The following is a 13,002-nucleotide window of genomic DNA, read 5'->3' as shown; positions in this document are numbered from 1 at the left end:
TTAAGCGCATAACCACGATGGTCTTGAGGCTGCTTTGGGCAGGTGGACAAGCTCGTATCGATCTAGCTACCTTGACGCTGCCAACATCCAAAGGGGTATGGGGTGTACCGGACTTCTTCCTATATTATCTCTGCGCTCAGGCGCAGTATGCAGCCTTCTAGTATCATAGAACCCCGTACATGACTCATGTAGCTGTTGAGGAGGGAGATGCTGATCCAGTTCCGCTCGACACCATCATCACACACGACAGACCACCACTTCACGGCAAAGACATTAATACCATAGACGTTACTAACGCAGCATGGAAGAGATTATGCCAGCTGGCCCACAAATTACCACTTTACGCTCTGGCTCTTCCCCTTCATAATCACCCGGCGCTGTCGGTAACAGCTGAACCAGTGGGAATGGGCCTATTAACACAAGTAGGACTAATTTCCATGGGAGATTTATATAAAGATGGAACTTTCCTTACAGAAATTGATCTAGTCTACATACAAAACCCATCTTTATTATTTCAATTTACATTCCATAGACTGAAAATGGCAATTCGGCATCTCTATCACACCTTTCCTGAGGAACCACCCACCCTGGACACATTGCAATTAATTCTAACAACCCCTAACACATCTCACTTAGTATCCAGACTTTATGCATCGGCTCAAACAGAGATAGGACACACCACAGCTAAGGCGCGGGACCGATGGAACCCGCTATTGGAGGACCCCCTCACTGACAAAGACTGGGAAATTACATGCACTCTGACTACACTCCTAACGCCGAATGGAAACTTCGCATCATACATTTTAAATACTTACACCAGTCATACTACACCCCAGTCTCTCTGCATACATACGGTCTGAGAGAAGATGCGCGATGCAAACGCTGTCATTTTCAGCATGGTGACTTCATACATTTAGCATGGCACTGTGTGAAGATCCAGGCCTACAGGCTGGAAGTTACAAACAAATTGTCTGAAATGGTGGGGATACCTCTGGAGTGCACCATTCGCTGTTGTCTCCTAGGTCTAATGGGGAAAATGAAACCAATGCCACGTAGGTTTTGTGCTGTGGCCCTGTTGCTAGCTAAGCGCAGAGTCTCAATGTGCTGGGGGAGTAAAAAGGTGCCGGTAATCAAGCAATGGTTCAGGGATATGACTTACTGCCATGATACATTACGCACATATGAAGAAATGTTACCAGCTGGGTCCAGGCCAAAGGACTATTGGGTATATCTGACTGCATACCTAAATACTCAAGGGGATGAGTGAAAATGTTTAGCCTCACAAATGATGCAACTTCTGTAAATTTTATGATACTATTGTCGTAAAGGCACTATTCAACCACAATTAGCAATAATGTTGGAGGGGACGGAGTGCGGTAGTGGGCTGATCCATGTTGGTTTTTGTTTGTGTTCCACAGTAAAATAAACCCCAAGACTCACAGTTACTATTGACGCGGCCGGCCCATGGTGGTTGTAGGCGACTTGCTGTGTAAACTGCACTACAGCCACACACTTCTTCAGTGCTATGCAAGTACTTGTTTATAACGCTGCCGGCCTTCTTTAAGGTTGTAGGCACTGAGCTGTGTTATCAGTCAAATGCATTTTCAATAAAGGTCTTGGAAATATAAAAATAAAAAAAAAAGGGCATTGACAGGTCATGGCGCGCTTGTCAAGACAAGCAGTTGGATGTCTTGGGGCCAGCCACGAAGATCTTAGATATGGCGGAGGAGGCTAAGGCGTTGGGGTCACTCATTTACCCAGACAACCTCTCCCCATGGGCCCAGCGCGTGATAGTGTTCCTTGGGAATGCTAACTGTGCTATCAATACGGAGCGGCGGCTGTCCCTGTTGATTAAGGTGGACCCCAAGCTTGGGGATCTTGCCAATTCTGAGGCTGGCGCCGTTGCACAGGGCGGACTCTTTGGGGATCCTTTTCTCAGAGAGCTTGGACGTTTCGTGAACACCTTTACATTGTTAGATAAGGCTCAGTCCTCCATTAAGAAGGTGTTTCGCCCCCGGGTTTTCAGGGGGGCTGGACGAGGCAGGGCCCGCTCATCCGGCCGCCCAAATCAGAGTAGAGGACAAGGCTCCAACGGCGGACAATATCAGGATCAAGCCCGCTTCGGAAACTTCTATCCGACAAGAGGACGTCGTGGGAAGAACAGAGGCGATAGAGGCGGTGGTTCCTCTAGTTCATCCGGTGAGTACTCTCCCTTCTTCCCTTCTAAAAGTGGGGAGCCGTCTGGCGTGTTTTTTCCAGGCTTGGACTTTTGTCACGGGGGATGCTTGGGTTCCACAGACCATGCAGGGTTTCCATATCGAGTTTTACGGTCATCCCGTGCAACCGGTTCCGCTGCGTCCTCTTGCGTTTTCTGTAGCAGACGCTGCCTTAGCCGACCAGGAGGTCCACTCACTTCTCGCCAAAGGTGTGGTTGTGGAGTCCTCTCTCCACCCCAACGGGTTCGCCAGCAACCTTTTCTTGGTGGACAAGCCGGATGAGGGCAAGAGAACCCGTCCTAAATCTGCGCAAGTTCAACGAATGGCTGGTTTACCACCATTTCAAGATGGAGGGGATCCATCTTCTGAGCGATATCCTCCAGCCTGGCAATTGGATGGCATGTCTCGATCTCAAGGATGCGTACCTATCCCCATTTTTCCGCCCCACCGGCGTTTCCTACAGTTTCTCTGGCGGGACAGGGTTTACGAGTTCACAACGCTTCCCTTCAGCCTGTCTTCCGCCCCTTGGTGCTTTACCAAGGTTCTGCGCCTGGTGGTCGCACGATTGAGAGCGGCGGGTATGAGGCTTATAGTCTATCTGGGCGACCTCATTTTGATGGCTCAGTGTCCTCGGGTCTTAGCTGACCAGTTGCGGACGGCGGTGGATCTTCTACAGGGCTTGGGCTTCGTGATCAATGAAGCAAAGTCGGTTGTCTCCCCAGCCCAGAAGGTTGTCTTCCTGGGGTTTTCCGTCGACTCGGTGGAGTGTACTCTCAGTCTCCCGGCTCGCAAAATGTCGAAGATCCGTCACAAGCTCAGGAGGGCACTGGCTCAGCCCCAGCTCTCCCTCAGGCAGTTGGCCCGGATTGTGGGTCTTCTCTCAGCCTCGATCCAGGCCATTTTTCCAGGTCCGCTCCATTACAGAGCCCTGCAACGTCTCAAGGCCCATCATTTGCGCAGGGGCTTGACTTACTCTCAGAAGGTTGTCCTCTCAGCGGAAGCCAGGGAGGAGCTCCACTGGTGGCTCTCCAACATGGAGGCCTGGAATGGGCGTGCGATATTCGGTTCCATGCCGGATATCGTCATAGAGTTGGACGCCAGCAGGTCTGGATGGGGTGCTCGGTGTGGCGATTTTACCACAGGAGGTGTATGGTCTCCTCAAGAGCAACAGTTGCATATCAACTCTCTGGAGCTGTAGGCGAGATCTTTTGCGATCCAATGTTGGACCAAAGACTCGGTCCGCTCCTGTGTTCTACTCAAGATGGAAAATGTTTCGGACGTCCGTTACATCAACCATCTCGGGGTGACGCGCTCCAGAGCTCTGTCAAATCTGGCAACAAACTTTTGGCAGTACAGCCTAGATCGCCATGTTTCGGTGACAGCCGAGTACCTTCCAGGTCAGGACAATCAGGTGGCAGACTTCCACTCTCACAATTTTCGCGACTCGAGTCTTTGGAAGTTTCACCCGGGGGTCTTTACGGAGCTCCAGAGGATCTGGGGTCCGTTTTTGGTGGATCTATTCGCCTCCCGGTTGGATCATCAGCTTCCCTGGTTCTTCACTTGGAGACCGGACCCACTGGCGGTGCGGACGGGTGGCTTTCTGCAGGATTGGCGGTCCAAAGTGGGGTATGTTTTCCCCCGTTCGCGATGTTGACAAGGGTCTCGGCGCAAGTCCGGCACCAGAAGGCGGACATGGTTCTGATTTCGCCTTTTTTGGAGATCTCAAGTGTCATTTCCGGTACTTCTGGAACTTATTTGGGATTCTCCAATCCCACTTCCCAGCATTTCAACCCTTCTTCTCAGTCCGGACAAGGTTCCTCATCCTCGAATAGCCCAAGGTTCCTTGAGGTTGATGGCGTGGAGGATTACAGGGAACGATGGGCGGTCCCGGGCCTTTCGAGAGCGGCTGAGAGTTTCATGTCCAGTACAGTCAAGCGTTACAGATCTACCTGGAGAAGGTGGTGTCGTTGGTGTGTGAGATGGGGTCTCAATCCCGTGGCAACAGATGTGACTTTGATCCTGAATTTTCTGGCTACGTTGGCAGAGGGTGGCCTGGCGTACAGGACCGTCAATACCTTCCATTCCATCATTTCGGCGGGTCATGTGCCTGTGGATCGTTCCCCGGTGGGGGAGCATCCTTTGGTGTGCCGGCTCCTTCGGGGCATTCGCCTATCTTTTCCTCCGGAGCCTCGTTATTCCCAACTCTGGGACGTCAATCTGGTGTTGAATCTGTTTTTGTCTTGGCAGCCGAACAGGTTCCTCTCTCGTAAGGTATAATAACAACAGAAAAGGGACCCTGAGAACCTAAACCAAGTAAAGGCTATGGGAGTAACCCACCAGGGAAAAGAACATATTACAACAACATGAAAAGGGGCCTCCCCAAATGATAAGGAACCAGCAAATGGATTCAACCAAACACCCACTGAGAATCAATTATTTTTTCAGAAAAATGTATTTTTTTATATATATATATAATCATTTAGGATAAAGTTCTGATAGCAAAACACACAAGAAAATCATCATGTTCAGTGACTTCTGATACATAAAAATGTCATGAAATGGTACAAAGGACAAGGAAGAACATCAGCCCAAAGACCGTTTCGGAAATACATGGGTGTCCTTGATACCTACGTTTCACTCTTTATATTTTACCAAATGAATTAATTATACCCGGTACACAGTGAAAAACCATTGCATGAAGAAGCTCAGTTATTGGCTCTGAGTTCGAGTTCTTGGTGAACCTACAAGTCCTATATATCCCCACAACCAGAAGAGTCCAGCAGAATTGAAGGCATATTTCTTTTAAAAAATGTGTCATTTTCAAAATTTACTGGTACTTCCCATTTTAAAAAAAACTTGAAGGATCTACACAAATGACGCCTTGCTGAATTCAGAATAGGGTCTACTTTTGAGAAATGTATAGCTTTCTGGAATCCATTATTGCTTTCACACCCATTTCTATCACTAACTGGGAAGAGGTTGAAAGCACAAAAAGTAGCAAAAATAGGCTATGTCCCCATAAAAAGCCAAAACTGTGTATAAAACGTTGCTTTTCTGACAAAGGTATACCTGTCCCTGAAAGCTGGGAAAATGGGGATTTCAGCACCACAAACCCTTTGTTGATTCCATTTGCAGGGAATAAAACAGACGATTTATTCTGCAGCACTTTTTCCTTATTTCTCAAAAATAAAATAAATGTTGCTGCATTTTGGCTACTTTCTTGGTCCCCTTCAGGGGAATCCACAAACCCTGGGTACTGTTAATATCCCCATGATGTTGGAAGAAAGGGACGCAAATTTGGCATGGCTCCATTATGTGGACAAAAAGTTACAGGGGCCTATGCACGAACTACCCCAAATAGCCCAAAAAAGGCATGGGGGGGGGGGGGGGGGAGCCTAGCAGCGATAGAGTTCAAATCATCTTACTGGTCACTAGTGCGGCAAGAAATAACAACCAGGGGCGCTACAGACCATCTTACCGAGCAGTAACTAGCATTTAAACCTATTCCGGTTTTTGAAAATTACTTGGACAATATAACACCACTATTGGCCAAGAGCTTGTTTATCAGATTTAGAACAGGCTGTTTGCCCCTTCGATCGTTCAGCAAAAACTGGAATAATATTTCCTCACCTGAATCTTGTCCAGCTTGTGCCATGAATTCTGAGACTCTTGGCCATATTATGCTTGTGTGTCCTGAATATTGTGGTATGCATTAAAAAAATGGTTGCCCCTAATCTGCCTGGCATTGGAGGTACCACACCTTAGAGAGTTGAAGCTATTTTTTGACAACACATCTGGCCTGGTTGTATTTACTGTGAGACTGTTTTTGTTCAATAACTAGATAAAGCGGTAGAAGCTTCTGAAATTATTGTAAATTTAGTATTTTAGTACATGGGTTGTCCATTCGAAACCTTTTTAATCAAATATGTATTATACACGTGATAATGTATACTGCAACTGACACGTTTAATAAAAAAGACTGGTTAATAAAAAATCATATATGTCTTAGGTAACTTGTGTTTTATATAATTATTACCAGATAAAATTTAAAGCACTTTTTACAATATTGTATTTTGTAAATTACCATTAATTTTATATATTTTTCAAAACTGGGAATAGTTTTAATTAATAAAATTTAGACATGAAGAGATAGGACTATTAAATTACGGGACGATCTTGATATTCCGACAGAAATAGCTGTAATGGAATAGCATCGCACTTGGCCTGCTGGGGTTACGTTTTTAAGATTATATTTTAATGTTTCATGAGAGTATATTTATGAATTAAGGATACTGAATAAAGCAAAATTGTTGCGAGTATTATATGGATGTTGTGTACCTCTGATGGTTATGTACCCGAATAAAGGATCTTGATTGACTCCTCTACTCCAATCCTTGACATACTAGTCCAACTTAGCTATGACACTATAAGATCAGACTGACGAGTCAAACCAGGCAGAGGCATTGCCTGCATATGCCGCAGTAACCTTGGGTTGAAGCAGTCTCCATCCACCCAAAAATCCTCTTGTGAATACCTATGCCTAAACATTACTATCAACAACAGACCACTATGCAAACTGCAACTGATATATGACCCTCCAGGTGACAACTTATCATTCATCGAGCAAATTATGGAAAACATCACTACCAACGTAGGACATCCCTGAACCCAGTTCTTCCTCTGTGATTTCAACCTACACTGGAACGACCTGAATGACCTAACAGTTATCAGCCTTAAAACCTTCCTAGCAGACCGCAACGTCAACCAAATTTGCGACAGTCCAACTCTCAACCTAGGTGCGGCCTTGGATCTAGTCATTGCTAGTGCAAACTCTATTCAACTTGAATGCATCGTCCCGTGCTACTGGACCGACCATCACCACATCACCTTCCTAATAAATGAATCAGTGAAGACACAAACCTCAACCTACAAAACCCAAACACTGGAAAAGGAACACTGGTAACATACACACCAATGATTCGACATCTCTAAGCAATAATATCTTGCCTCCTCCAGCGGTCATGTCTGATGATCATGACTTGACAAACCACTACAACTCCATGACGACCATTCTTGACACTATTGCGCCCCTACAACTAAAACGACACTGCACTAAAGACTCCAAACCTTGGTACATCGAGAACCTAAACATAGAAAAGAGCAATCTGAGGCTAGCGGAACGAGTTTGGAGCTGCTCACTGTCCCTAGATCACCTTAAGCACCTGAGATCACAGAGGCGCACCTACAAGTGCATCAGAAACTCAAAAGCAAATTTCTGTAGAACTCAACTTGACATGGCCAGAAATCGCCCAAAAACTGTTTGAAATGGCAAACAACAATCCAGTCAAAAAGTGACCCCCCCACCCCCACTATTGATTCTGATTGGCAGCTAATCTGCAATTAATTTGCCACCTTCTTCCTTGATAAGGCAACAAAGATTGAGAATGAATTTCAGATGGCACTTGAGTTCCTCCCGACAAAACCCCCAAATTCCCCCCACCCAACTCTGATGGCTCAGTGCACGATCTTCACAGATCTCACCCTTAAAAACAAGGCGTTTCTATTACCATCACTTTGTATTACATGAACTCTTGTACTGTATTGTTTCTTTATTAGTTTGTTTCCCTTTAAGCTGTGTTCTTTTTATTACGCTTCCTATTCCATTTTAGAACTTAGTGATGAGAAGGTAGTCATTTTTAACCTGACCTTTCTCCTATGCAGTGTTTGCTGTGCCGTGGGTCCTATTATCTTCTTAATCTTAAATGAAACAATAAAGACCGCTGTTTGCAGTCATTGTCATGCTCTGACTCTGTTCTTTCATCACTAACCTGCTACTACAGCGTCGTGGAACACATTCAAACCTGTCAATGAAAATGTCATTCTTAATATCTCAACAACCCTCAAATCTTCAAACCACTTCTGCAACCCACTACCATCTAACCTCTTCAAACAGCTTAAAGCGTCTTTACTTCCTCTCTAGACCAAGATAGAGAATTCTTCCCACTTCAAGAGCTTATACCCGACTGCCTAAAACAGGACAAGTAACCCCCATTCTAAAAGAAACCCTCAGCAGTTCATTCTAACCCCAATAACTTCCGACCAATCTCCGCCATGCCTTCTCTGGCAAAGCTCCTGGACAAATGCGCCCATACCCAGCTATACAATCACATAAACCAGTTCCACCTTATTGACCAATACGACTCCGGCTTCCATCACGGTTACAGAAATGCTGGATCAGAATGAATCTTGTCTCTTCATCCTTTTGGACCTCTCCTCAGCTTTCGATACGGTCAAACATGACAGTCTACTTGACCTACTAGCACGCAGAACAGGGTTATCAGGGGTCGTTCTAAACTGGTTCACTCCATTTCTTAATAACAGAACTCAGAGAATCAAGGTTAGCCAAACCCTGTCCAATACAACTCTGGTCACTCTAGCAGTCTCACAGGAGCCCGCCCTATCACCTACTCTGTTCAACCTCTTCATGGAGCATCTAACAGAAATTCTGAAATCTCCAAAGTCAGCACAGCCCCTAAAGGAGCCAACCTTCCTATTAACATACTAAGAAAAATAAAACCCTTCCTCCCCTTCGACGACCTAAAACAGCTGTACATGCACTAGTAATCCCCAGCTTAAAATATGGAAGTGCTATCTTATGTGGTCGTCCTAGATCCAAACTGGCTCCACTAAAGGTGTCCCTTAATTGTGCTGCAAGACTCATCACAGGATCCAAGAAAAACAACCACATCACTCCCTATCTGAAGACACTAAACTGGCTCCCTTATGGGGCAAGGACCGCTGAAAATTGCTTGCTTAAAGCACTACACATTAACAAACCGAAGTAACTAGCTGACAAACTAGGGCAGTTTGGCGGCTGCTGATATTCTAGGAGTGCCAGCACCTTACTGTTAAAACCTAAGAAATATCGGAAAAAGAAAACCTACAGCCGAGCCTTCTCCAGAATGGCCCCTAGAATTTGGAACTCACATTCCCCTGATATCAGACTGCATTCGTCAAAAAATCATCTCATTCAAAAAAGAAGTCAATCTGTTTCTGATTAACAAAAATCTACACTCAAACTCTCTGGCTCAGCATATGGAATTTAACTAACTTAATGACCCAACATGGGCTCACACTCGTTATTAGTCGTCTGGGTGTTTCACTCATTTGCAACGGGTATTGACAGCATTTGACCTGTTTGGCTGTCTTATTTTCTTCTTACCTAACCAATTGTAAAGCGCTCCAATACCCTACTATAGTCAAGTCTGCGCTATATAAAACTTTATAAATAAAATAAAAATAAATAAAGCTTCAACTAATGCAGGGTTAAAAGGTCTGCATTAAAAAAAAGTAGATTACGGAGATAGACTTGAGTATTGTGGCAGTACACCTTTAGTGGCAAGCAAAGGTGTCCCCGTGGCAGATACTGGGACATCTAAAAAATATACCATCAGCTCTTCCGGGATGCAGTTAAAAGGAGACTCGTAGTTGACAGGGCTGCGACAGACACGGCCCTAATTGTATTTATTTGGTTTATAAACTATAAGGGACTACACATTATGAAAGCCTTAAGGAGCCATAGAGATAGCACCTTCAAAACGTACAAAGTTGGCGAAAGGGTCCAGAGACGAGGCAGGTCTCGTTCTCAACTGTTTCTTGACTGAGAAAAACAGAGGTTGTCTCCGAGATGGAAGTAGAGGTAAAGCATTACAGAAGGTCGCTGGTATAAGTGGTGGAGCCAGTGTGTCATAGGCTCTGGTGCAACGAAGGAAATAGCCCGCCCAACTGCTGTAAGAACGGTGAAAAAAGAAATCTGGGTTCAGTGCCGCCCCCAAGCTTCGGGCCCTGGTACCATTGACACCTGCTGCACCGAATGGAAGCTAGGCCTCTAGCTGGTACCGACCTCAATGGTCTGTGATTGGCACATTTCCATAGGGTATGCTCATAGGACGTTTATATGGGTTCTATTGGGAGACAGGTATCCGGAGGCCCTATGCGTACTCAGTTGACAGTTCGGGGGAATGTGGCACATGGTCATACTACCCCCACCAGACTACCACCGATGGAAGATGCAAGGGGCATTTAAAATAACCACCTTCTGTAGCATCTCGAAATCGCTTACAAGAGGCACCCAGTGAGTGCAGCCATTCACAAGGATTAACGTAAAGGGGCAGACCCCGTTGCAAATTTTTTCACAAAGATGCACCTTGGGTGCAGACAGTGACACCCGCATGGTGCATCAACTGGGACCACAAAGGACTGATGGGACGCTGAGGTAATTAAATGGATATTGAGCCAGTGGAAGGGCAAGGACAGTACGATTTCTTGAGGTAGTTTAGAAACTGTGGGGAAAATAAGTAATTACAATCTGTCATTATATGCAGGCAGATAGTATGGCACAGAATAAATTCGTTTTCCCATTCTTACTTGTAGAGCAGGAGAACCGCTAGGACCCCAGAGAGGGCACAGAGCCGACGCCGCACAACCCGCCGCATCTCGGACACAGAGTAAAGACCGCGCCGTACTCTCTGGGATTCCCGCTGCCTGTCTGCCACTTTCCCTCCTCTCCCTGTCATTCGAGCGCTCCCTGGTTGCTATGGAGACACCAAGCGCTCCCAGTCAGTGCTTGCCCCTCCTCTTCGGCAGGTGTCACCGCGCCCTTCTAGCTGGCCAGTGTTCTGGTTGGCAGAAAAATTAAACTGGAGCCTCCTTCCTGTGCAGTGTCTCAGTGCTTGAGGAACTGACGTCGAAAGGAAAACGATGTTGACGGCCATTTTTCTGCACCGATATAGTGACCTATTTGACCGTGCGGTTGTGCCACATATATGGTTCAGCCATTATCTTCGGCTTGTTAGCATATGGGACTCAGCTATTTTTGTTTAATTCGATTCCGTAAACCCATCTTAAAATGTCATATAAAAATATCGCTATTCTCAAAAAACGTGTCCTCCAGTAGTAGAAGTTATTGCACTCATCCTGCGATGTATTCTTTTTTTAACTTATACGTGTCCAAAATTCTTAGTAATTTTTAATCCGCTATGCTTTTCTTTTTTAGCGCGCGTATCGTTTCAAAATGAGCGCCTCGCGTGCTGTCGCCTCTGAAGGCAGTGGCTACAGAGAAGTGGTGCAGTGTATGGACCACAGCGTGACGTGCAGGTAGGTACAAGCGAGGTTCTAACTGCCGGGCCGGGCGTGGCCACCTTTGCAGCTCTGTGTTTTTTAATTAACAGCGTGACATCATTCAGAACATACCATTAATTTGCAAACAGTCTGGCAACTCGCCCAACCCAAACAAACTAAACTCCCCCGTACTGGATCGTGCGCAAATACTACATTCAGCGCTTTAAATGGGCCAGTATTTAGTCCCGGCACTTTTTTATTTTAAGAGGGAGAGTACCTTCACTTCTCAAGAGAAATGCAGTACTTTTTTTTTCCAACATGTTTTATTTAATTTTATACAAGAACACATTCGCAAATCTGTTACAGGGTTAGCATCGGTTGTACTAACCGCAGCTTGTACATCACCAGTGTACTGAGAAACGTTTATGTTACTTTTTTTTTAGCTAACCCCACATGGCGATAGTTAAAGAAGAGATAAAACAAGCATTTGCAATGCAATAGGTCTCGTATTAGGAAAGTTTGAGCTATTGGTATTGTAAATGACAATTTTTTTATTTATGTGTTGATTTTGAAAATAGCGAAATTAATAGCTTTGTCATTTACAATGCTAACAGTTTTAACTTTCGCAAATGTGACACCTATAGCATTTGTAATGCAATATGTGTTGTATTTACGTGACTTGGGATGATCAAACATCCTCCGAAGGAATTGGCACGAAAAGGCTAGCTTTCTTCTACCCCCCTGCCAATTTACTCCCACCGGCCCCTGAGTGGAACTGGACTCCGGTAGGGAACCGGAACAGAAATCCGGATTGGATAAACTGGCAAGGACAAGGAGGCAGAAACACCATGCCTTCTTCGGACTGGAGGGGTGTCCCTACGTTTAACAGGTTTGACTGTTTAGAGATGGTGGACTGACCACCAACAGTCAATGTCCTGGCCGATGGGAACTCCCCCACTTCAGGGTCTCCACCCCCGATGCCAGTAACCTCTTCCGCCACTCCAATTCTGCCGATTATAATCATGCCCCTACCACAATTGGCTATGTTAACCGATTCAGTGGGTGCTCACACTTCTCAACACGCTGGCTCTCAGCCTCACCCTCATTCCAACAACCTGCGTGTTAATCATCAAGAAAGCTTGTCCTCGCCTCCCAGCACTGTCCCTAGTTTAGCACAAAGCAAACTATCCCAAAATGGAAGGCCAGCACTCACCAACGGACCATTAGCGACCGCCTTACTGCCTATATTATTCTGGAACGTAGCTGGACTGCGACCCAGGATGCTATCGGCATCATGGCTGGCTTTTGCCACTTCCCATACGATAATGTGCTTTCAGGAGACATGGATAACTGACCCACTGCACATACCAGGCTATGTAACGTTCCACTCTCCCGCTAGTCCCTCAACACACGGTAGACCAAAGGGGGGTCTTGCGGTATATATATCCAACAAGCTTGAAGTTAAGAAAATTTCCCTTCAGCGTACTTCTTTGTACTACCAAATTCTTTTGATTTCTTTTAAAAATGGTATATCATATTGTTTTATTAATTTTTATAATAATCTTTCCCCCGCAGAATGTGTTAAAATTGTGTCCGAAATTTCACTTTGTATAGGCGAACAACGTGCAAAGCACGCATCAACTACTTGTAACGTAATCTGGGGAGG

At 45.5% G+C, this 13,002-nt stretch overlaps 1 protein-coding gene across 1 annotated transcript in view; it reads right to left on the bottom strand.

The window, feature by feature from the left end:
• Positions 1-10,847, bottom strand: part of GLB1L2 (galactosidase beta 1 like 2) — a 949,835-nt gene extending 938,988 nt beyond the window's left edge. The window contains exon 1 of the mRNA XM_078681819.1: positions 10,644-10,847. Within this exon, the coding sequence (XP_078537945.1) occupies positions 10,644-10,792 (149 nt within the window). The 5' untranslated portion in view covers positions 10,793-10,847. The remainder of the gene's footprint in view (positions 1-10,643) is intronic.
• Positions 10,848-13,002: the final 2,155 nt, after the last annotated feature.

The sequence above is a fragment of the Lissotriton helveticus genome, chromosome 3_1 (genome assembly GCF_964261635.1).
Source record: "Lissotriton helveticus chromosome 3_1, aLisHel1.1, whole genome shotgun sequence".
NCBI classification, from domain to species: domain Eukaryota; kingdom Metazoa; phylum Chordata; class Amphibia; order Caudata; family Salamandridae; genus Lissotriton; species Lissotriton helveticus.
The sequence above is the reverse complement of the archived record's forward strand: the minus strand, read 5'-3'. Positions and strand labels throughout refer to the sequence as shown.